The sequence below is a fragment of the Stenella coeruleoalba genome (assembly GCF_951394435.1).
Source record: "Stenella coeruleoalba genome assembly, chromosome: 5".
NCBI lineage: Eukaryota > Metazoa > Chordata > Mammalia > Artiodactyla > Delphinidae > Stenella > Stenella coeruleoalba.
Window position 1 is genome coordinate 73,819,075 of NC_137150.1, and position 21,861 is coordinate 73,840,935.

Genomic DNA, 21,861 nt, shown 5'->3' on the forward strand with positions numbered 1-21,861 from the left:
TACATTATTAATCAACTACACCCATTATAAAATAAAAAAATTTTTTAAAAAGGAAATAAAATAGAGTAACTAAGGTACTGTAGTCCAGTTAATTAGAAGACTTGGAAATTCTGCTTTAGAAAAGTTTGCCTAATGAGATCTGAAAGGTGAAGGAAATGGTCCCGTGTGTCCAGTCTGAATCTCTGATTTGACCTTTAAGTTTTTTGTTGAAGTGGCTATTTCTAAAAAAAAGCCTCAGCTCTGCCTGCCATTGACAAAGGATCCATTAGTCAGAAACGATATCTCAGAAGTGAATTTAAAGTGACTGTTGCTAAATTTTGAGCTTCCTACATACGTTTATGACCACACTGAGTGCTTTCAACACTAGAAGATGGCGACTGTATATTTCTACTCTTAGTAATACAATTTAAAATGTGAAATCTTTAAAATTTATCTGGTACCTTGTTTCTTTGGTGTTCAAAGTATTTTATATATATGATCTCATTCATTTTCTTATGGTTTTTTCAAGTTTGTCAAAACAACATATAAATTCTCCTAAAAACACTTGAAGTACATTAAATTTAAAACATCTTAATTCTATGCATTAGTTTTGTATTTTGTCAGCTCTTAAAACTCTTCCTATTCGTGCTTTTAAAACATTAGTCAAATTTGTCATCTAATAAAAAACAGACTAATTTACGTACCTTGCTTATTTCTAAAACTACAACAACCGCAAAATACCCCTCAGGTAGTATATTAACTATCTTTGTGTTGTACTATGTATGAAAAAAATAGATTAATATCTTCTTTGTGTTATACAGCATTAATTGGTTGCTATAAATTGCCTGTGGGCTTTGTTTTGATTATATAGAATGTTTCTTACTCTCCTGCCTGCCTAATATTTTTTTCTTTGTAGTACTTTGATGAACTCAGTGGAGTACCTGCAGAAGATCTGCCTTATTACGGTGGTTCAGTAGAAATTGCTGACTACTGCCCTTTCAGTCAGGAATTCAGTTGGCATTTAAGTGGTGAATATCAGCGCAGCTCAGATTGTAGAGTATTGGAAAATCAACCAGGTTAGTAGTTTAGTGAAATTAAATGTTATATACATATTAAAAGTATGTATCAGCAATACAAAATAGTGGTTAAGGATACAGACCCTGGAGCCAGATTGTCTGAGTTTATGTTGTGGTTCCACTGCTATCCACCTGTTCAAAGTAACTTCTCTGTGCCTCAGTTTTCTCCTCTGTACAAAAGAGATAATACCTGTCTCATAGAGTTGTGACAGTAAGTGCTTAGAATTACGACACATAGAAAGGATTGTTAGCTATTAGATACACTTGCACATGTGTGTACACACACTACCGTTTAGTAATACCTTATATTTGCATGACACTTTTCATTTGCAAAACAATTTCACTTTTATCATTTCATTTTGTTCTTCTAAAAACCTGACAAGAGACATAGAGAAGATATTATCGAATTTCACAGATGAGGGAAGAGCTACTAAGTAATATGTTTAATTGATGTCAGTGCAAGATCCTCCAATGCAGAACTCTTTTTATTAAATCGTATTAGGTATCCTATTCTTTCCTCTCCTGAGGAGTGTGCATTTTATGTAATTTAGACATAACGTGTCATTCTCCAGATATCAGAATAATACTATTGTCCCATGGCTAGTAAGATGTATTGCCATCTTATTTATTCCCATTTAGTATATTTAAATGAACAGGCCATCAAGGAAATAAACAGTATGGCAATTGGATATTCAGCAATAGTAGTTATAGCTCATACTAACCACCTTTGTAAACAAAATGTTCTCACATCTGATTTGTTAATCAAGAGCAATAAGTAGTTTTTCTGCCTGTGGTCATCAAAATTTTCAACCTGGTCCTTTCCTCCTCGCCCCCATTCCATACTTTATTTCAGACTAAATCATTTAAAATTAAAATTTCCATAATTTTTTTCCTTTTATTCTTAAACCTGGCAGATGTAACTGGATTTGTACAGTCATTTTTTTCCCCATCACTTACCTACTTAATAAATGTCTAATGACATAACTACGCAGCAGTTGCATGTTACAGCAAAAGAAATGCACATATTTGTCAATTATGGGTTTGCCAAAGATATCACATTTTAATGTTTTAGAGCTGGAGTTGGCAAATATTTATTATAAAAAGCAAGATAGTAAATATTTTAGGCTTTATGGGTCATGCAGTCTCTGTTGCAACTTTTCAGCTCTGCTGTTAAGTGTGAAAGCAGTTACAGATAATATGTAAGTGAATGAGTATAGCTGTGTTCCAATAAAAATTTCTTTGTAAAAACAGGTATTTCTCAGGATTTGACCTGAGGGATTGGCTGACCCCTCTTTTCTTTTTCTGGACAATGATCACTATGTGTTTTGAAGACTTTGAAATATTAATAAATAAAGAAACATAAAGTTCTGTTTTATTGTTTTACATTTTCTTTCTTAGCTTATACAATTAAGATTTTTTAAACTGACATAAAATTTTTATCTTTATAATATTTCAAAATGGGCTAATTGAACTCTGCTTTCAAAAGATGAAACTTGTATTAAGTGTAGAGAGAAATTATTCCTAGGCTTTTTTTTTTTTTTTTAATTCCTAGGCTTTAAGGATTTCACTCCTTTGTCCATTAGCTAGTTAGGGGTCATTTAGTTTGCCCCATACCTCTGCAGGTTTGTGCTTAGTCTAAGACTAGCTCAACCTGTCATTTATTGACTTCCAGGAGATGGCATAAGTTGAAAATACAAGAACGTCTTGCAAAAGTTGCAGCACTCCAAAAAAATCTTCATTATATAAATCACTTGACCTCATCTATCTGGGTCACTTGGGAAGTGACTCCTATTTAGGACACCATTGAAGGTGATTCTTAGTGCCATTTCCTCTATATATTTAACTTGGTTGCTTTAAGCCCAATTTTATCTCTTGTTTCTGATATAATAATTCTCCTACCAATTGCTTTATTGAGAATCCAGTTTGAGTTTGGAACCCTCTCTCTTGATTTTTTTTTAATTGAAAATTTCCATGAAACATGTTTTATTTTTAAAGCAACTTTTAATTATAAGAGTGGAATACTTCAATTTCTTATTCTTTGAGCCCAAAGTCAATTTTTAATAAAGAAAACTTTTCTGGTTTGCTTCAGACCTTTTTAAAAACTATGGTGCTGAAAAGTATGGACCTCATTCAGTTTGTCTAATTCAGAAATCAGCATTTGTCATGGAAAAGTGTGAAAGGAAGCTGAGTTACCCAGACTGGGGGAGTGGATGCTATCAGGTAAACCATATGATTGTTAATAACTGTACCAAATATTACATAATTGTATCTCATTATATGGTTTTTATATTTTCAAATACATTTTATATCTTTTATTTCTACTGATTAATACTTTAACTTATTCATTGTAAATATTAGTTTGTATATTTGTGTTTTGTCAAAATATTGTCATTTCTTTGAGAGAAATTGCCTTTCTCTGTTTAAAAATGATATATAGTTGCTATATATCAGCAAGTTTTATAACAATTTTGCTTCTGGGCATAGATCCTAAGGAAATGTTAGGAAACATGTAATTTTGTTCTTTTTTTTTTACATTTATTTATTTATTTATTTTTGGTTGCATTGGGTCTTCGCTGCTTGCGCATGGGCTTCTTATTGCGGTGGCTTCTCCTTGTTGCAAAGTGGGCTTCAGTAGTTGTGACACACAGGTTCAGTAGTTGTGGTGCACAGGCTTAGTTGCTCCACGGCATGTGGGATCTTCCCGGACCAGGGATCAAACCCATGTCCCCTGCATTGCAGGCGGTTTCTTAACCACTGTGCCACCAGGGAAGTTCTGTAATTTTGTTCTTTAAAACTACTTTGTAATGGAAAAAAAACTATAATTTATTTTGTAAAATCTGAAGAAAGCATGTATTTAAGAATTAATAAATCAACTACTGATTAATAGTAGATTTTTTTCCTTTGAAATTAGAAATCCAAAGAGAACAAACTACTATTTTCTTAATTTATTATTTGCATGTCTGATATTAAATGACTGCATTACCATAGAACTTACTAAGATACAGGCATTCTGTAACTTAGGAGCATCAAACCTAATGAATATTCCATACCCTACTAACGGACATCAGGGAGGAGAGTGTGATCCTGAAAACTGAAACATAAGAATTTGTTGTGCCATCTCACCTACAAGAGCTAAATGGACTAATGTAGCTGACAATTTAACTTACTATTTTTAAAGTTTCTTTAAAATTAACTCTTGTTTTTGGTAACTGCTTTATTGAGGTATAACTCACACACCATACAATTCATGTAAAATTACCTTTGAAACCTTATAAAAGACAATGAAAAATAAACACTTTCCAGCTATAATCCTATAATCTGACAACTATAATCCAGCAACCGTTTTCTGATGAATTCATTCCATTAAAGATTATGTATTACTTAAATACATAGTTTTGATCTAGTTGTAATCAGAATACATAATTTTGTTTTAGTGACTTTACTTAGTACTTTTTTTTTTTTTTTTTTTGCGGTACGTGGGCCTCTCACTGCTGTGGCCTCTCCCGTTGCGGAGTACAGGCTCCGGACGCGCAGGCTCAGTGGCCACGGCTCACGGGCCCAGCCGCTCCATGGCATGTGGGACCCTCCCGGACCGGGGCATGAACCCGCGTCCCCTGCATCGGCAGGCGGACTCTCAACCACTGCGCCACCAGGGAAGCCCCAACTTAGTACTTTTTATACAGACCAAGATACCTTTTCCAAGTTCTCCCAATAATAATACTTACTGTTCTTCATAGCTGTAGAACATTGCATCATTTTAAAGTATCATAATTAGGGAAGTCATTTTCCTGTGAGATATTGAATTAATTTTCACTTTTCACTATATAAAAATGCTTTTGTAAGTATATTTACATCCTTTACCTTTTTATTAGAATAAAGGGGATAAAGCTGGAACAGTGTGAACTATAATAGGAGGATAACCATTTCAGCCTGTTTTAATGTCTTCTCTATACCGCCACCACCACCACAAAGGGATTACGTAGATTTGTAATACCATCTACAAAGACTGCATGTACTTGGCTTCCCTGTAGTACCTAGTGTTGTCAGTTAATTTTGCTAATTTAATACTCACAACCATTTATATGGGAAAATGTGCATGATTTCCAAACAATTAGCATTTGGATTAGCTGTTTTGTTTTCTGTTGTTCTTTGTTTTACTTATTTTGACAGAGAAGTTGCAAGAATGGTACAAAAATATGGGTCATTTAAGTGCAAATTGCTGACAGTCTGCCCCTTCACCCCTAAATACTTTAATGTCTATTCCTTATAAACAAGGACATCCTCCTATATGACCACAGTACTACCAAAAAAATCAGGAAATAACACTGACACATCTAATTCTTGGACCCCGTTCAAGTTTTGCCAATTGTCCCAATAATGTCCGTGTAGTAATAGGATCTGCACTGATATCACATATTGAGTAGTTGTCACATCTCTGGTCTCCTTCAATCTGGAACAGTTCCTCAGTCTTTTCTTGACTTTCATAACCTTGACACTTTTAAAGATTACAAGCCAGTTCTTATCTATGATGTGTCTCCATTTGGGTTTGTCTGATGTTTCCTCATGATTAAATTCATGTAATATGTTTTGGGCAGTAATATCACAGAAGTGATGCTTGTGTTTTTTTGGTGGTACACTTTTTTTTTTTTAATATTTATTTATTTTGGCTGCATCAGGTCTTAGTTTTGGCACGCAGGACCTTTCGTTGCAGTGCGTGGGCTTCTCTCTAGTTGTGGTGTGCGGGCTCATTAGTTGCGGCACGTGGGCTCTCTAGTTGTGGTGCACGGGCTTAGTTGCCCCATGGCATGTGGGATCCCAGTTCCCCAGCTAGGGATCAAACCAGCATCCTCTGCATTGCAAGACAATTCTTAACCCCTGGACCACTAGGGAAGTCCCTGGTGGTGCACTCTTGATTTGTCCCTTTGCTGGTCATGTTAACTTGCTGATATCTACCAGGCTTCTCCACTGTCAAGTTACTGTTTTTCTCTTTTAATTAATTCCCTTTTTAATTAGTAAGTATTTGGGGGGAAAAGTACTATATCGATAACTTATTTCTTATCATACCTTCATTTTATTAATTTATGCATTTAAATCTGTATTGACTCACAGATTGCATTTTATTCAGTGGGTATTACCATTCCTATCATTATTTATTTGGATATTTAAGTTGCCCCAGATTTAGCCAAAGGGAGGGAGCCCTTCAGGTTGGTTCCTGTGTCCTTTTGGCTGTCCTATCTTTTTAACTATTTCCTTGCTTTCTAGCACAAGATATTCTAGGCTCATCTTCACTTTCTTTGCCCCAGCCCTGGAATTAATCATTTCTCCAAGGAACTCTTGTTTCTTTTAGTGGAGTGAGGTATTTAGAGACTAAAGTCTGGGTGCTAGGGACTTCCCTCGTGGCACAGTGGTTAAGAATCCGCCTGCCAATGCAGGGAACAGGGGTTTGAGCCGTGGTCCGGGAAGACCCCACATTGCTGCAGAGCAACTGAGCCCCTGTGCCACAACCACTGAGCCTGTGCTCTGGAGGCCACGAGCCACAACTACTGAGCCTGCATGCCATAACTACTGGAGCCCACGCACCTAGATCCCGTGCTCTGCAACAAGAGAACCCACCTCAACGAGAAGCCCAAGCACCACAACAAAGAGTAGCCCCCACCTGCCGCATCTAGAGACAGCCTGTGCACAGCAACAAAGACCCAACGCAGCCAAAAATAAATAAATAAATTTATTTAAAAAATAAAGTCTGGGTGCTAGATGTATTGTTCATTGCTGTTGGGATACAGCTGCTCCCCAGGCCTTCTTGGTGAACAGAGCTAGGAAATATATGTGTGTATGTAATTTTATATATACTCGTACATGTGCATATATATAACCATGAGTTTGTACCAGTATCTTTGATTCCAGTTTAACACCAAATAATTCATTTTAGTTTTCTCCCTTCCCATATTTGTAACTCTTCTTTCAAGCAGAAGCAGTGAGAAATCTGGCTCTCTTTGTCCTTAATATGCTTGTTATTTGATCTGTCCACTCCTTTCTATCTTCATCCACCCCTACGCGGTTACTCTCCTCACCTACTTGGACTCTGACACAGCCCACCAGCTCACAACATGTCTCCCTCACTGTGATGCAAACCCTGTGCACATCTTTAGAATATAAATGCTTTCTTCCATGAAACTTTCTAATCTTTGTTGTTCTTTTTCATTGCCTCTTTATCATAAAACAGTCTGACACTGTTAATTTTGGGGGGAAATTTGTATATCCTACCCTTCTCTCCTCAATTAAAGCTGCTAGAGGTCAGGCACTGTGTCATGGACTTCTTTGGTATCCTTTTCAGCACCAAGCACAATACCCAGTCAATTCTCACTTAAAAGAATGATTACATTGCATTGCAGCTGTGGTAATGCTTACTGGGTGTGGGTCATTGAATGACAGACTTATAGAAGAGTTTACACTTCGTTGTTTATTTTCTTGATAGCTTATTATAACTTAAATTTCCAAATGAATGTTATATTTAAACTTAATTGATGAAAAGAGTTGTTTTTAAAATGACTCCATCGTTGAAAAACACTTTTGGAACTCCTTTTTAAATTACTTTTAGAGATAGTTTAATAGCCATCTAAGCAGTCAATTTCAGTATTTTACATCATACCTGTGTTGACCTAGTCTTAACCAGTGTAGTCAACTGCCTTTACCAGACTTGGATCTGGGCAAGTTTTGGGTATTTCCAAAAATTACATCTACTTGCAAAGTAAAAATTTGCCACCATCAAACATACTGAGAACCATGCACTTTCTTTGAAGATAGTTCCAGGAGAGAAGATCCAGAAATATTTAAGGTGAAGTAGCATAATGTAAAGTCTTTTTAGAAAACAACTTTGAGGGCTTCCCTGGTGGCACAGTGGTTGGGAGTCTACCTGCCAATGCAAGGGATGAGAGTTCAAGCCCTGGTCTGGGAGGATCCCACATGCCACGGAGTGGCTAAGCCTGTGAGCCACAGCTGCTGAGCTTGCACTCTGGAGCCCACGAGCCAGAACTGCTGCGCCCGCATGCCACAGCTACTGAGGCCTGCACACCTAGAGCCTGTGTTCCACAATGGGAGCGGCTACTACAATGAGACGCCTGTGCACTGCGATGAGGAGTGGCCCCCATTCTCAGCAACTAGAGAAAGCCTGTGCGCAGGAGCGAGGACCCAACTCAGCCAGAATGAATGAATGAATGAATAAATAAATAAATAAATAAAATTTATTTAAAAAAAGAAAACAACTTTGAAGACAACACAGTCATTATAAATTTTCTTAAAGTTAACTTTAATATGTTTGTTTCTTAAAATTGATTTCATTAGTTACCCCTTGTATATGAGATATGAATCCTGCTTTTAAAGATGTTACCAGTTGTATAAAATCACTGTGACCATTTTCATCTCTGAGCAGAGGATCTGGGATAGAGATAATGAATAACAAACTTTTACTATGTCATTTCTATACAGTGTGCTTTTTTTTTTTTACAATGAGCATATATTGTTTTTATAATTTATTTTATTTATTTTTGGCTGCGTTGGGTCTTCGTTGCTACACGTGGGCTTTTTCTAGTTGCGGAGAGCGGGGGCTGCTCTTCGTTGCAGTGTGTGGGCTTCTCATTGTGGTGGCTTCTCTTGTTGCAGAGCACGGACTCTAGGCACACAGGCTTCAGTAGTTGTGGCTCGCGGGCTCTAGAGCGCAGGCTCAGTAGTTGTGGCATGCAGGCTTAGTTGGATGCACTTAGTTGGGTGCGGCATGTGGGATCTTCCAGGACCACAACTCGAACCTGTGTCGCTTGCATCAGCAGGCGGATTCTTAACCACTGCACCACCAGGGAAGCCCTATTTTTATAATTTAAAACAACTAAAAAAATTTGAGTTACAAAATTTAGCAACTTGTAGAAAAAGTGACATGATTCATGGCTCTTTGACAGACATTTAACCTGAATTTTAGGAGGATACTAGAATCTACAGAAATGTTATTATTGATAACTTGGCTTCAGGGGTCTGTGAATCCAAATTGTATGTAAAGCTGTATGTTACCTTGTTTTTTTCAGGAAGGGTCCATAGCTTTCATTAGATTTTTTAAAAGGTTCTAGACAAAAAGTCTAAGAACTACTACTACCACAGAGTGAAATTCTTTTAGAACATGGATAACTTAACCCTCTTTATATGAAATTAAAATAGCCCACATTCCAAATTGTCTTTTATAGCCAGCATTTTTAGTAAATTCTGCCATATTTTCCTACAGTTGAGGGAGAAGGCTCACATACTAGAATCTTACTGATCTGATTTTTTTTTTTTTTCACTTTTTGAAGGTTTCTTGTTCTCCACAAGGTCTGAAGGTTTGGGTTCAGGATACTTCATATTTGTGTAGTCGGGCCGGGCAGGTCCTCCCCGTCAGTATTCAGATGAATGGCTGGATTCACGATGGAAACTTGCTCTGCCCATCATGTTGGGACTTCTGTGAGCTCTGTCCCCCAGAAACAGATCCTCCAACTACTAACTTGACCCGAGCTCTACCCCTAGGTGAGTAGCCTCTGTGGTTGGAGTACAGAGAAGCACTTTTCTTACAAGATGTTGAAAATGCCCTGCAAGGAAGCTCTAAAACAGGTTGCGCATCTTCTCTTCTAATTGCAGTTTTATGGGAAGATCGCCTTCCCTCCATGGTTAGAAATTGAAGGTAGGTAGACTTGACACCTCTCTTCAGTAAGAGTGAGGGTGAGGAAACTTTCGATATGTGAAGAACCTCTGACTTGCACAAAAACATTCATTGAAGGTTACAAAAAGTTAATGTTTCAGCCATTCATTTTGAAAGTAAGAGTAAAAATTCTGTTCATGAATACAAAAAGCAATTAAATATATTTTAGTTATATTATAACTAGGTGAGGCGAAAGAGCGGGAAAGTCACTGGAAAAGATGCTCAAAGAAGGGATTGACATGCCCACAAAGAAGAGAAAGGTGCAGGGAGATGCAAATATACACAGTGAGATAGAAAGACAGGCTGGCAAAGACAGTGGTTTTCACTGAGAGATATATTACTCATTCTGTGAGACTCCAGAGAGTAGGACTGAGAACAATGAATTAAGGTTGTAGGGAGACAGATTCCAGTAAAATCCTTTAGAACCAGGAGAAGAGTGCATTCCCTGTTGATGAAGATGTGCAAACTGAGGCTGATGACCCATTTCTAAGTTTTAAAAGCAGAACTCATGAACTCTCAATGAAAGCTTTGACCTATGGTCCATGATATTTTAATTAAATGACCTATGAGATTTTATGACAGTTTGATATTTTGGAATAGGCCATGTTTTATTTTCTCAACTGGAGGTATTTTTTAAATGGAACTGTATAGCCCTTTGCTTGCTCCACGGTCTGGTTGAAAACAAAGGGCTACATTCACTTTATAGCTCAAAGTTTCTTCACCTCTAAAATTTAATTCCCTTTCTTTCCCACATTCTGGGTCCTTTATCAAGACATGGGCTATAAGTAGAGGGTGAATTTGGGGAGATTAATACTTGTGTTAGGGGTGCCTAAGACCACCCGCAGATTTCATGACTCTCTAGGACTCAAAGGACTCAGCCTCTAGTTGTACTTACGGCTAAGCTTTGTTAGAGCAAAAAGATACAAAGCAGAATCAGCAAAGGGAAAGGGGACAGTAGGTGAAGTCTGGAAGAAACCACTTCCCAGACACCAGCTAAAGGCCGTCCTTGCAAACAGGACTTTCAAATGATGACCATCTCAGGCCTGCTGTGTTAACTCTTTTCACTTAACTTCTGTGAGCCAGCTGAGTTTTCTGTAGTTATAATAGTAATGCACAATGAATTAAAAGATCTTAGGTCCTTTTGATATGGTATATAATAAATGTAGTGTTAAATATTCTTAGTTAACTTTCATATGAAGTGATAGGATGACTTGATTTTGTTATTGTTAAATTGCTTTGGCTAGAATTAAAGGGCTGCTAGTCTACAAATAGGTGGTTCTGATGGAGTTCCCATGCTCAGGCCTAATCTCAGAGTTAACTATAAGAAATATCATCATTTCAATGTCCAAGAGATGAGCATTGATTCAGCCATTAGCAGTTAGAGTAGAGTTAAAGAGAGAGTTACTCCAGCTGGTTCAGGGGTAAGAATCTTAGGAGTACAGTAAAAAAATGTGTAGAAATGAGGAGAAAGCCAGACTAGTTCAAGGATCTGTGATGGGATTAGTTCCTGTCCTTGGAGCATGGCAAAGACAAGTGAATCTGTTGAAAGGAGGTGGGGAGTAGAGATTGCAAATGACCCCACCCCCTCCACCAACCTGTGCCCTAGACTTGACTTCTTATCCAGCTCCCTCTTTGTAGTCACCCTTCTGATACTGTGGTACTATGTTGTGATTTCTTCCCCATTAACCAGTTCTATGAGGAAGCATGCTCAAAAAAGGATTGTAACCTCCGAATCACTACCACACTTTTGAAAAATGTATAAAATATTACAAGAATAGATGCCTTTTAGAAAAAAAAAAAAGGAATAGATACCTTTTAGGCACAATTTCCATTAGTGAATATGAAAGATTTATTTCTAAATTTTCTGATCTCTTCAGATTGTGGAGGTTATTTTGTTTCTATTTATTAAATGCTAGACACTTTGCTGAGTGCTTTATGTCTATATCATTGTATTTAATCATCACAAAACCTAATGAGGTAGGAATTATCATTTTACACATGAGAAAACTAAGGTATAAAGAGATTAAGTGATATATTCACTGTCACAGCTAATGAGATTCAGATCAAAACCCAGATCTGATCGTCTCTGATTCATTTTGAAACACGCTCTTTGTATCTTTCCTTTTTAAAGAGTACTGTCACAGAAAGTGCAGTGTTTTTGAAGGACAACAAATGTTCTAGAGCGGCCATTAATATTTTAATAGCTTGTTAAATGTTAGTACCAACAGTAGATAAACAACAGTTAGTTCAGTTCCCCTCCTATTTCCTTTGTGCCAAATTGAGAATTGGGAGATAAAGGGATATGCCTGTGTTATTAGTGACTCCAGGGTCTATTCCTTATTCCAGCCAAGACCACTCTACCTGATGTTGTAGGCCAGAACGTATCCAGTAGACCTTTCTGGGGTGATGGAAATGTTGTATAATCTGTGCTGTCCCATACAATAGTCATTAGCCACATGTGACTATTAAACATGTGAAATGTGGCTACTGTGACAGAGGAACTAAATATTTCATCTCATTTTGGTTAATTTAAATTTAAATAGCACATATAGCTAATGGCTGCCATATTGGACATTGCAGCTTGAGCTCAGAAGTTCTCAAACTTTAGCATGCATCAGAATCATGTTAAAACACAGATTGCTACGACTCACCCCCAGAGTTTCTGATTCAGAAGATCTGGGTTGGAGCCTGAGAAGTTCCCAGGTGATGCTGATGTTGTTGACTCAGGTACCATACTTTGAGAAGGATTGATTTTTCTAACATTTAACGATTGCCAGCTGGTTCCATTGGGGAAGAATATAAGTTCTCCATGGTTTACTTGTATTACATACAGTGAAATAATTTTTTAAAATACTTATTCTACACTGTATAGTTCTCAGAAGAACAAGCTCCAGTGCCTTAACATTATCATTTTATTAATTCTATAGCTGAAAAACCAGTCCTTTTTTTCTTACCTTTTAAGCAAGTCAGACTTGAAGCTTGGTTGGTTCTTTATTGGTCAAAATAGTAGAAAGGACAACTCATCCTGAAATAAAGTCAGGTTGACCTGGTCTCTTGACTGCTAAAAAATGTACTCCATTCTGAGAATTGTTTGGGGGAAATAGTTTTAGCTGTTAGAACAACTCTTAGATAAATTAAAATATACTCCTACTGCCCAAAACTCATAGAATCTTCTGCTGTTTCCAAATCAAGCCTGGGGTGATATGGATAGATGGGTAGATATTTAGAGATTGGGGAACGTATGTCCTGTTTTGCCTGGGACAGTCCACGTGCCTATTGTCCTGGTATGATTACTAATAATTCCCTTGTGTTAAAATTATCAAAGAGAACAATTTAGTTGATCAAAGCAAATTTTATTTCACACAGGCAGTCTCTACTCTCAGGAGTCCAGAGAGCTGTAAAATAAGGGAAAAGGGCTACAAGCAGGAAACAAGGAAGAAGTACTCAGCTTAGGTTGATGGGCCGGGGTTAAGTATCTAACCTTATTTAGAAAGATCAAGGAACAAAGAAATAAGTATACAGCCCACACTGGCTCGGCGGTTGGAGATTGGCTGACTGGATATTCTGTGGTTCTGGTCAAGTGGAGCATTTACACAAACATGAAAGTTATCTAAGTTTTAATTTGCTGATGTGACGCCATGGGCAGGAGAGGCTCCATCTTAAGACTAGAAATTTATTTCAACGCTTATCTCAAAATGTCCTGATATGGGATGATAAATTATAGGGTCACCCTACTTAGAAGGGACAAGGTAGAATAGAAGAGAGTCCAGCATCCCATGTCAGAATAGCCAAGAATTTCATTTACTTTCCTGTGTAGCATCTTTAGCTTTGCCAGGATACTACCCTGTCTTTTCTTGGGTGCTGATTTTGAACCTTGATACGGTAGGTACATCTTCTTTTCTCCTACATAAATATTTTGTTCTTTTTCTATAAATATAAAAAAAGACTTTGCATATATGGATTTCAGGAAGTCACTCTTGATTCTACTCTTCAAGGTAGTCCTTCCTCACCTTTTAATAATTACCTCTACTCATCTGTCAACACTTTGTTGGTATAATTTTTTCCAAAAATGTCTGTGGAAAGTCAATTTTTTGTTTTCAACCCTAGATCTCTGTTCCTGTTCCTCTAGCCCAGTGGTTACACTTTGGCTTCTGCTAGGCAATCTATTTCCTCTGCTGGCTGGATTTCTTCTGTGCGTATGGCATTAGGAATGGAAAAGTGAATTCTGAAGACATTCCTTTGTGTCATGTTCCTCTGAACAAAGCACAAAATCTGGGCGAGTGCCAGCCTATACAGATGGCAGAAGTGGCATTCCTGACTTTGGCTTGGAAGTGTTGACCATAATCAGATCTTGAAGCAGAGCTTCACAGCAATCACGCCTCATCAGCAACCCAACAGCCTCAAAGTTTGGAGAAGGAGGAGGAATTCCAAATCACCAAGTCTCTTTATTTTTCAGGATAAATACTCTTCTTGAAGTTTTCCTTTGAAAATGGGATAATAGGTGAAAAATTCAGTTATTGCATACCTCAGCATCTTCATTAACCTAAAACAATGGGAAGGTTCATCACTGCTGCAATAATTTAAAGAACAGCTAATCATTGCAAGGTTATAAGTTGTGGACCCTGTCCTCAAAAGTATAAATTGTCCTTTGACTTACAGAAAATAACTTGAATTGGGATTTCTACATCACTGTTATACCTATTTTGAGTTTAATGACTGTATATGGTACACCTAAATCATTGTTCTCATTGTTTTTTTTTTAAATTATGTTTTGCTAAATCTTATGATTTAACCATGCTAGCCTTTTCAAACCAGCTGTGTGGCAGTTTCCTGCTGAACCATTAGGTGTTGGTAGCTGTATCCGTACTCATTGATCTTCAGAGAGTAGCTTCCAGTTGTATTCTCCATTAGTTTAATAATGACTTGAAAAACTGGGAAGCAGAGAGAGAAAAATACTCTGCCCTGTGAAAACATTGAAGACATGCAAATAAAAGAAAACCTAACTGTATGTTTTCCAGATAATAGTTATGACAACTGCAATCCAACAAAAATAGAACTTTCCTTTTTGACCAATGAAGATAAAAAGAAATTCTGGTATAGACAGGTATGCAGTATTTTCAAGTGGGCTTAGGAGTTGTTACAGAAGAATTTGACTATCTGAAAATTATTTTATGTGTAAGAAGAAAAGATATAAGCCAAAACAAGATGATCTGAATTGTTTATAGCAAAGTGTAGGTTTCGTGTAGGGCCTATCCAATAGGGTCCACTTTACCACACAGGGTATGGCTTAGTCCACAGAAGTCAGAAGGTTGCCTTTGCTTTAAAAGGAGGTAATGTCTTTTACCTCTTGTATTTGACACTCTTTCTGTCACCCATAGATTCTGGTCCCCAGAAGCAATTCTGCTCTTGTACTAGAGCTGACCAACCCTACTTAGTAAACCCAATTAGAAAATCTTTAATGATGAATGATGCCCAGTTTTTCTCTCTAAAGCTAATGAAGTCCTGTGGCATTAGAAACATAGCCCTTGGACATGCATTCATTCATTCACTGGTTGGCCCTTTAATTCAGCATACAGTTATTGAGCACTCAGTTTAAGAAACTGCTAAGTGAACAAACAGCATAATTACTAAGGAGTAATTCCAACTTATTGTTTGGCACTGGAGCCAAACAGCAACTCCAGCATAGAGGAGAGTCACCTTTTTTAAAAAAAGTGCATACATTTAAAATACTTATTTGCCTACAATTTTAAATTGGAGGTATTTGTCATTGTGAAAAGCTGGGGGTCTCTAGCATAGCCAGCCTCAGCTGAAGAAAATCTAATACCAATGGTGTTTCTGCCTACGTTCTGCATACTTTAAATCATGAAAAGTCAGAGAAAAATGTAGAGTATATTTTTAAAGAAAGTTATAAAAATCTAAACTTATATACCCAATGTGATTATGAATCATCCTGCAAAGTTGTACAAAGAATTTCACGAAAAATAATATGGATTCATAATATATTTAAGACTCACAGTGATAGGTTCAATTATATTTTGACTGTTGTGCAGTAATGCCATTTAGGTAGTATTGTTTCTGAGCATGGTGCTTTTTATACTTGAAGTATATTTTTGCTTTACTTTTTATTGATATAATTATATTTGCACTAATGACTTTCTGAAGAAAATATTATAGATGACATTTTTTCTATATATATATATTTGTTAAGCTTGGAATCTGGTAGCCCAGTGTTTTCTCGGCACAAACGTAGAACCTGGTAAAGTATGGTGTTAAGAAATCTTGAGTTTTTGAGGGTAACTAACAGTGCTGGTGTCTTCCTTCCTCTTCAACAAGTCTTGAAAGTGGTTGCTTATCACTGATTCTGCATAGTATACTCAGTGAGGATTTAGAAGGCCACTGATAAATTTCTAAAAAGAAGGATTTTTAAAATCTTAAATTTCAATGCAGAATTAGCAGGCTAGAATTAAGTTTTGAACTGAAGAACTTGAGATGACCTAAATTTCAGTATCCTGTGGCAGGTAATGCTCTTTATGTTCACAAAACCAGTTCACTGAGAAAGAGACCATGCAGACTGCAGCCATGGTGGGAGTGAGGTGGGGCAGGGAAGGGGAATGGGGATAGCTGATTTGAGGATAGTAGACTGAAGTCCCTTTCTGACTCAAAAGGGTCAAGTCCTTATAAAAACTGACTACCTCAGTTTTCAGTTCAGACTTAGGTTCATTTTGATAGTAATTTTTTTCAATTTAAATAGTATATCAATTTTATTTTTTTTTACATCTCTATGGCTTTACAATGGTGTGTTAGTTTCTGCTTTATAAAAAAGTGAATCAGTTATACATATGTTCCCATATCTCTTCCCTCTTGCGCCTCCCTCCCTCTCACCCTCCCTATCCCACCCCTCCAGGTGGTCACAAAGCACCGAGCTGATCTCCCTGTGCTATGTGGCTGCTTCCCACTAGCTATCTACCTTACATTTGGTAGTGTATATATGTCCATGCCTCTCTCTCGCTTTGTCACAGCTCACCCTTCCTCCTCCCCGCCCAATGTCAAAATTAACAAGTGAATTTGTCTCTCAGGTTTTCAAGAACAGAATTTACAGGAAGGAAGCAAAAGCCTTGTCACTAGACTTGAGCTGATAGCTTTAAAGAAACTGGAAAGCAGTTAGGTAGTCTTAATGTAGATCCGTCTGTATTCTCCTGAAAAACATCCTTTTCCCTTACTTATTTCTTAAGGATACTTATTTTTGTTAAGATCAACTAGGCATTCTAAAAATGTTATAAATTATGCTTAAAATTAGTTTCAGCCTAATATGTTGGTTTAGAGTTTATCAGTATTTGAAAGTGAAGCATTAATGAAGTTTAAATAGTTTTAGGAAGATACATACATAATTATACCAGAGTATTCCATAAAATTTTATCAATATTCTCTTTAGTATTAGAAGACTCACTGATTGAGACCATCTGTAAAATGACTAGATGCTTTCTCAGAATCTTTCTAGCTCTAATATTCTGTGACTAATGTTCATGAATATTCAGAATATTCTAATATTCTGCATGACTAATTCATGCAGAATTTCTAGGTCACTGCTGGCTCTGACCCACCTCCTGGAGTATGCCAGCTTACATACCATGTTCATCACAGTGTCCTGTGCTCAGTGCCTTAGCGCTGTCCTTGTCCTTGGACACTGAATGGAGAGAGAAGAGCCCGTTTCTGCGGGCATTTGAGTAGTCCTGGCAGGAGGAGATGGACTTCAGTCACAGCCCCACAGACCTGTTTCACAGTTGGCACCAGTCATCCGTGCCATGTCCCTGCAGCCCAAGAGGACTAACATATTTTAATAAAGTCTGTGCTACTCGTTCTGAAGAAAGAACTTACCTGAAAGGATGACCTTTTTTTTTTTTTGACACATTTAGTCAGGGTTGGGGAGGGAGTGGTGAATTATTTTCTTTTTGTTTACATTTTTAATAAATAAAATAGATTTAAGAACTAATCTTTATTTATGGTATTTAACTTTAAGTGTAATATATTACTTAGAAAAAACACAGCTTTAATAAAAATGGAAACTAATCTGCATCTTTTCTTTACTTAATTAACACCATCAATTTTTTTAAACCTGGATGAGGGATACAAACACAGCCATGCACTCTATATGGGGACGATGAGGTGTTTATTACGAAACATAATTCAATTTTTACTTTAAGTGGAGTAAAATTGTCCTACTTAAAGAATAGGGACAGGTCTTATGTAAAGCTACAGGGAATAACCCTCCTCAAATAGTTAAGCAGGAAAGACAGCCGACTAAAACAATTTAGGGCAGCCGTCTCTGGCTGGAGATTATTCCTGTCCCATTTGTTCTGTGCTGTGGGCCAGGAGTCTCACCGCAGGACCGCTCTGCACATTCAAGTACCACACTCCATTTGGTAGCAGCAAGTAAATTGTGGCTGTGGAGTGTGGAGCGTGATTCTTCCTCATAAACTGACTGTAGTTTGAGAGAACGTACCTGGGGCGTGCCTTCACCATGTGCACTCAGAGCCATCCTGCCCTGTGGCCTGGAGCCAAGCACTGTGAAATGGACTGAGCACAGCTTCTGTGACCTACTTGCTGAGCTGAGATCTTTGTGGGAAATTTTAATGATAATATTTAGATTTTTTAACATTTTAAATATTTCATGTAAGTAGCTAAAACTATGTACAATAAATTACTTCAAGTAGTTGAATAAATTCAATATTATTTGTACGCTGTACTGAAGACAAAGTGTCTATGTCTCATACATTACCTGTTTATACTACCTTTTGGTATGTTCATAGAATATATCTTATTTAATAGGCGTCAATACATAAACGAGTCTTTTGTCAACAACTCTCTGGTAGATACGTTGAAATGGAGCGGTTTATTTAAGTCAGCTTGTTAGTGTTCTGCCAGAAGTTTGTTCCTTAATGTTTGAAATAAACTGGACTTGTTTGGAGGTAGAAGTCCAAATACACCATCTGATGTTCTGGTAGATGACCAATACCATTCTCATTTTTTTTTCTTTTAATAAATTTATTTATTTATTTATTTATTTTAGGCTGTGTTGGGTTTTCATTGCTGTGCATGGTCTTTCTCTAGTTGCAGCGAGCGGGAGCTACTCTTTGTTGTGGCACGTGGGCTTCTTATTGTGGTGATTTCTCTTGTTGCGGAGCATGGGCTATAGGTGCGTGGGCTTCAGTAGTTGTGGCACGCGGGCTCAATAGTTGTGGCTCGCGAGTTCTAGAGTGCAGGCTCAGTAGTTGTGGCACACGGGCTTAGTTGCTCCGTGGCATGTGTGATCTCCCAGACCAGGGCTCGAGCCCGTGTCCACTGCATTGGCAGGTGGATTCTTAACCACTGTGCCACCCGGAAAGTCCCCATTCTCATTTTATATGTATAGAAATATTTTTTTCTGCCTATAGACATTAGTATATCTTAGATTCGATGCCATTTTAACACTCAGTGCCACTAACAATTTTTTCAATTTCAACAGAAACAGTAACTCAACTTTCTGACATTGTCTCATTTGAAAATATTCAAATCACAATATCTGAACATCTCCTGGCTCCCCCCTCACCCCACCCCATTAGGTCTCCTAGTGACATTTTAAGAAGGCTACAGGTTGACTGAAAGAGATTTCACATGTGCTTACACACGAGTGCTCATTAGTGTTTACATAGTGAAGACTTTGATATATTTGGTTGAGGGTCTGAAAATTTAATGGAAGTGAGGTAGCTACAGAGAATAGAGCAAATGTCGCGCGCCTCAGCACAGCTTGCCAGACCAGCCCCAGAGCCTTGAATCTTAACAGAGGTCAGATAAAACAGGTTATGCCACTGTTCTAAAATGATTTGGTTAGTTGTAAAGCTTTATGCTTGTTACTAAGTAAATAAAATGTGTAAAATCTGCATTTCTTACAATAGGTTTGACAGAGGAGTAAAGAGGGAGGCTGTAAGTGCTATATAGGTGTTAAATAATCTTTAGGGATAAGCATCATGGTGATGAAGAGAAAAGTGAAGAAGGGAAATATCTGAGGCAAATCAGTCCTCAGCCTGATTGAGGTGAGTCTGTGGCTTTGCCACTCTGGGATTTTGCCCCAGAACCCCGGCACCAGCAGTGTGCCCCATGCTGGATCTCCATAGATGGGTTTTTTTCCTCCTTTTTTTTTCTAACTTATCCTCTCACAGCTGCCCTCCACCCCAGGCTCTGACCATTCCTCCTCCTGTCTCCCCATTACCATTTCAAAACAGCCCAGTTTTCTGAAGTATATATGCATATCTATTTGGTGGTATTATTAACTGGGGGTGGTGGTGAGGGGGTCTTACCCCTCCATTTCTCAAGGATTGATTTGGAGGGAGGGAGCCAGTAGTTCTCACTAATTTATTAATTTGGCAGAAACTCCCCTCCCCCTACATATACAGAAACTCCCCTCCCCTCCCCCTACATAACAGCTCCTGCTGTTTTATAATTTTCATACCACCATTCAATTCCAGGTCGGGAATGACAATGCCTGGTGTGGCTGCCATGCACTGTGGCCCAGGAGCATGGTGGTGAAAATGAGCAGACTGGAGTCTGTTGAGCTGAGGAACCGCAGCAGTTCAGCTCCAGGGAGGGCAGGCACCGGTCCGGGTGTGGCATTCAGCTGCTAAAAGTAAGCCAAAGGCATAGATCCAGAACTTATTAGTGCCCAGAGGAAGAAACAGATAGTGAAGGTAAGTCTAAATACAAGGGAGAATGAAGTCCTAAGAATTGGGTACTAAGAAATGAGTCAAAGACGAGGGAGACAGAAAGGGCCAGGGAAGCAAGAGTGTGCATGCAGAATGACCAGACCTTGTAATGCTGGATGGGGAGGGGCTGCCTTTTGTACTTGCCTCCAGGGTGTAAGTACACTTGAGAGTGCCTTCTGACACTTAGCACAGTGGAGCTACTGAATCTAGTGACTGAACACTGAAGAAGTATTTGTTGCGTACTTACTATATTCAACGTGTATTTAGCACCAACTGTGGCAGGCACTCTGCTGGGCCATAGGAACACAAGAAACAGACAGATATGGTCTTTGTCCTGGAGTCAGTGAAGGAGGAGGACAATTAAGCGATTATTTACGGTAAAGTTTAGACTTGAAATTGGTGGGATAATACATATAGCATGCTGATAAGAAAGAGTGGAGAGAACAAAGGCTTAAGATAAAAGACAGATGCCCAATCAAGTCAGGCTCTGAGAGGTTAGAAGGTGGGAGCAGAGCACGAGGAATGCACTGCACCTTCCACTGTGAGTAGGACATGGAGGGAAGCGGGAGCACGTTTGTTAGGTTTGGTGGCTGTCGCTGAGTTCCCAGTCCTGAAAGGGAAGTCACCATTGTCTGAGGTGAATAGGGTCTGAGATCTGAAGAGCACAGTTGGCCCTGACCCTCCATATTTGCATAAATTCTATCCCCAGTTGGTTGAATCGCAGATATGGAACTGCAGATGTAGACAGCCTACTGTATTCTGCCATTTTATATAAAGGACTTGAGCCTCCACAGATTGTGGTATCTGCAGGGGATCCTGGAACCAATCCTCCTGCGGATTCTGAGGGATGAATGTATTAAAGGTTTAAGCTTCTGTAAACAGATATGTTTTGGTGACGACTGTTCTGGGTCTATTTTTCCTGGAAGGCAGTGTGTACCTTTTTATTCCATAGATCCAAGTCTAAAAATTTCAAATAATTTTTTCAAATTTTACCTTAATTTACTATTTTCAGTTTTACTCTTTAGGAATGTCAGTTAGGTATAAGCTTGTCCTCAATTACTATCACTTTTTCTCTAATCCTTTATTTTTTAAAAATTTTTATTGGGTTATAGTTGATTTACAATGTTGTGTTAGTTTCAGGTGTACAGCAAAGTGAATCAGTCATATATATCCATCCATTCTTTTTCAGATTCTTTTCCCATATAGGTTATTACAGAGTATTGAGTAGAGTTCCCTGTGCCATACAGTTGGTCCTTGTTAGTTATCTATTTTATATATAGTAGTGTGTATATGTTAATCCTAATTTCCTAATTTATCACTTCTCCTCATGTTTCCCCTTTGGAAATCAAACCAA

At 38.0% G+C, this 21,861-nt stretch overlaps 1 protein-coding gene across 1 annotated transcript in view; it reads left to right on the top strand.

The window, feature by feature from the left end:
* The window catches only part of LMLN (leishmanolysin like peptidase), a gene marked incomplete at its 5' end in the record, with an annotated part of 80,438 nt that extends 60,261 nt beyond the window's left edge, over positions 1–20,177 (top strand). The window contains 4 exons of the mRNA XM_079923101.1: positions 896–1,055; positions 3,145–3,275; positions 9,389–9,599; positions 13,879–20,177. Coding sequence (XP_079779227.1) covers positions 896–1,055; positions 3,145–3,275; positions 9,389–9,599; positions 13,879–13,979 — 603 coding nt within the window. The 3' untranslated portion in view covers positions 13,980–20,177. The remainder of the gene's footprint in view (positions 1–895; positions 1,056–3,144; positions 3,276–9,388; positions 9,600–13,878) is intronic.
* Positions 20,178–21,861: the final 1,684 nt, after the last annotated feature.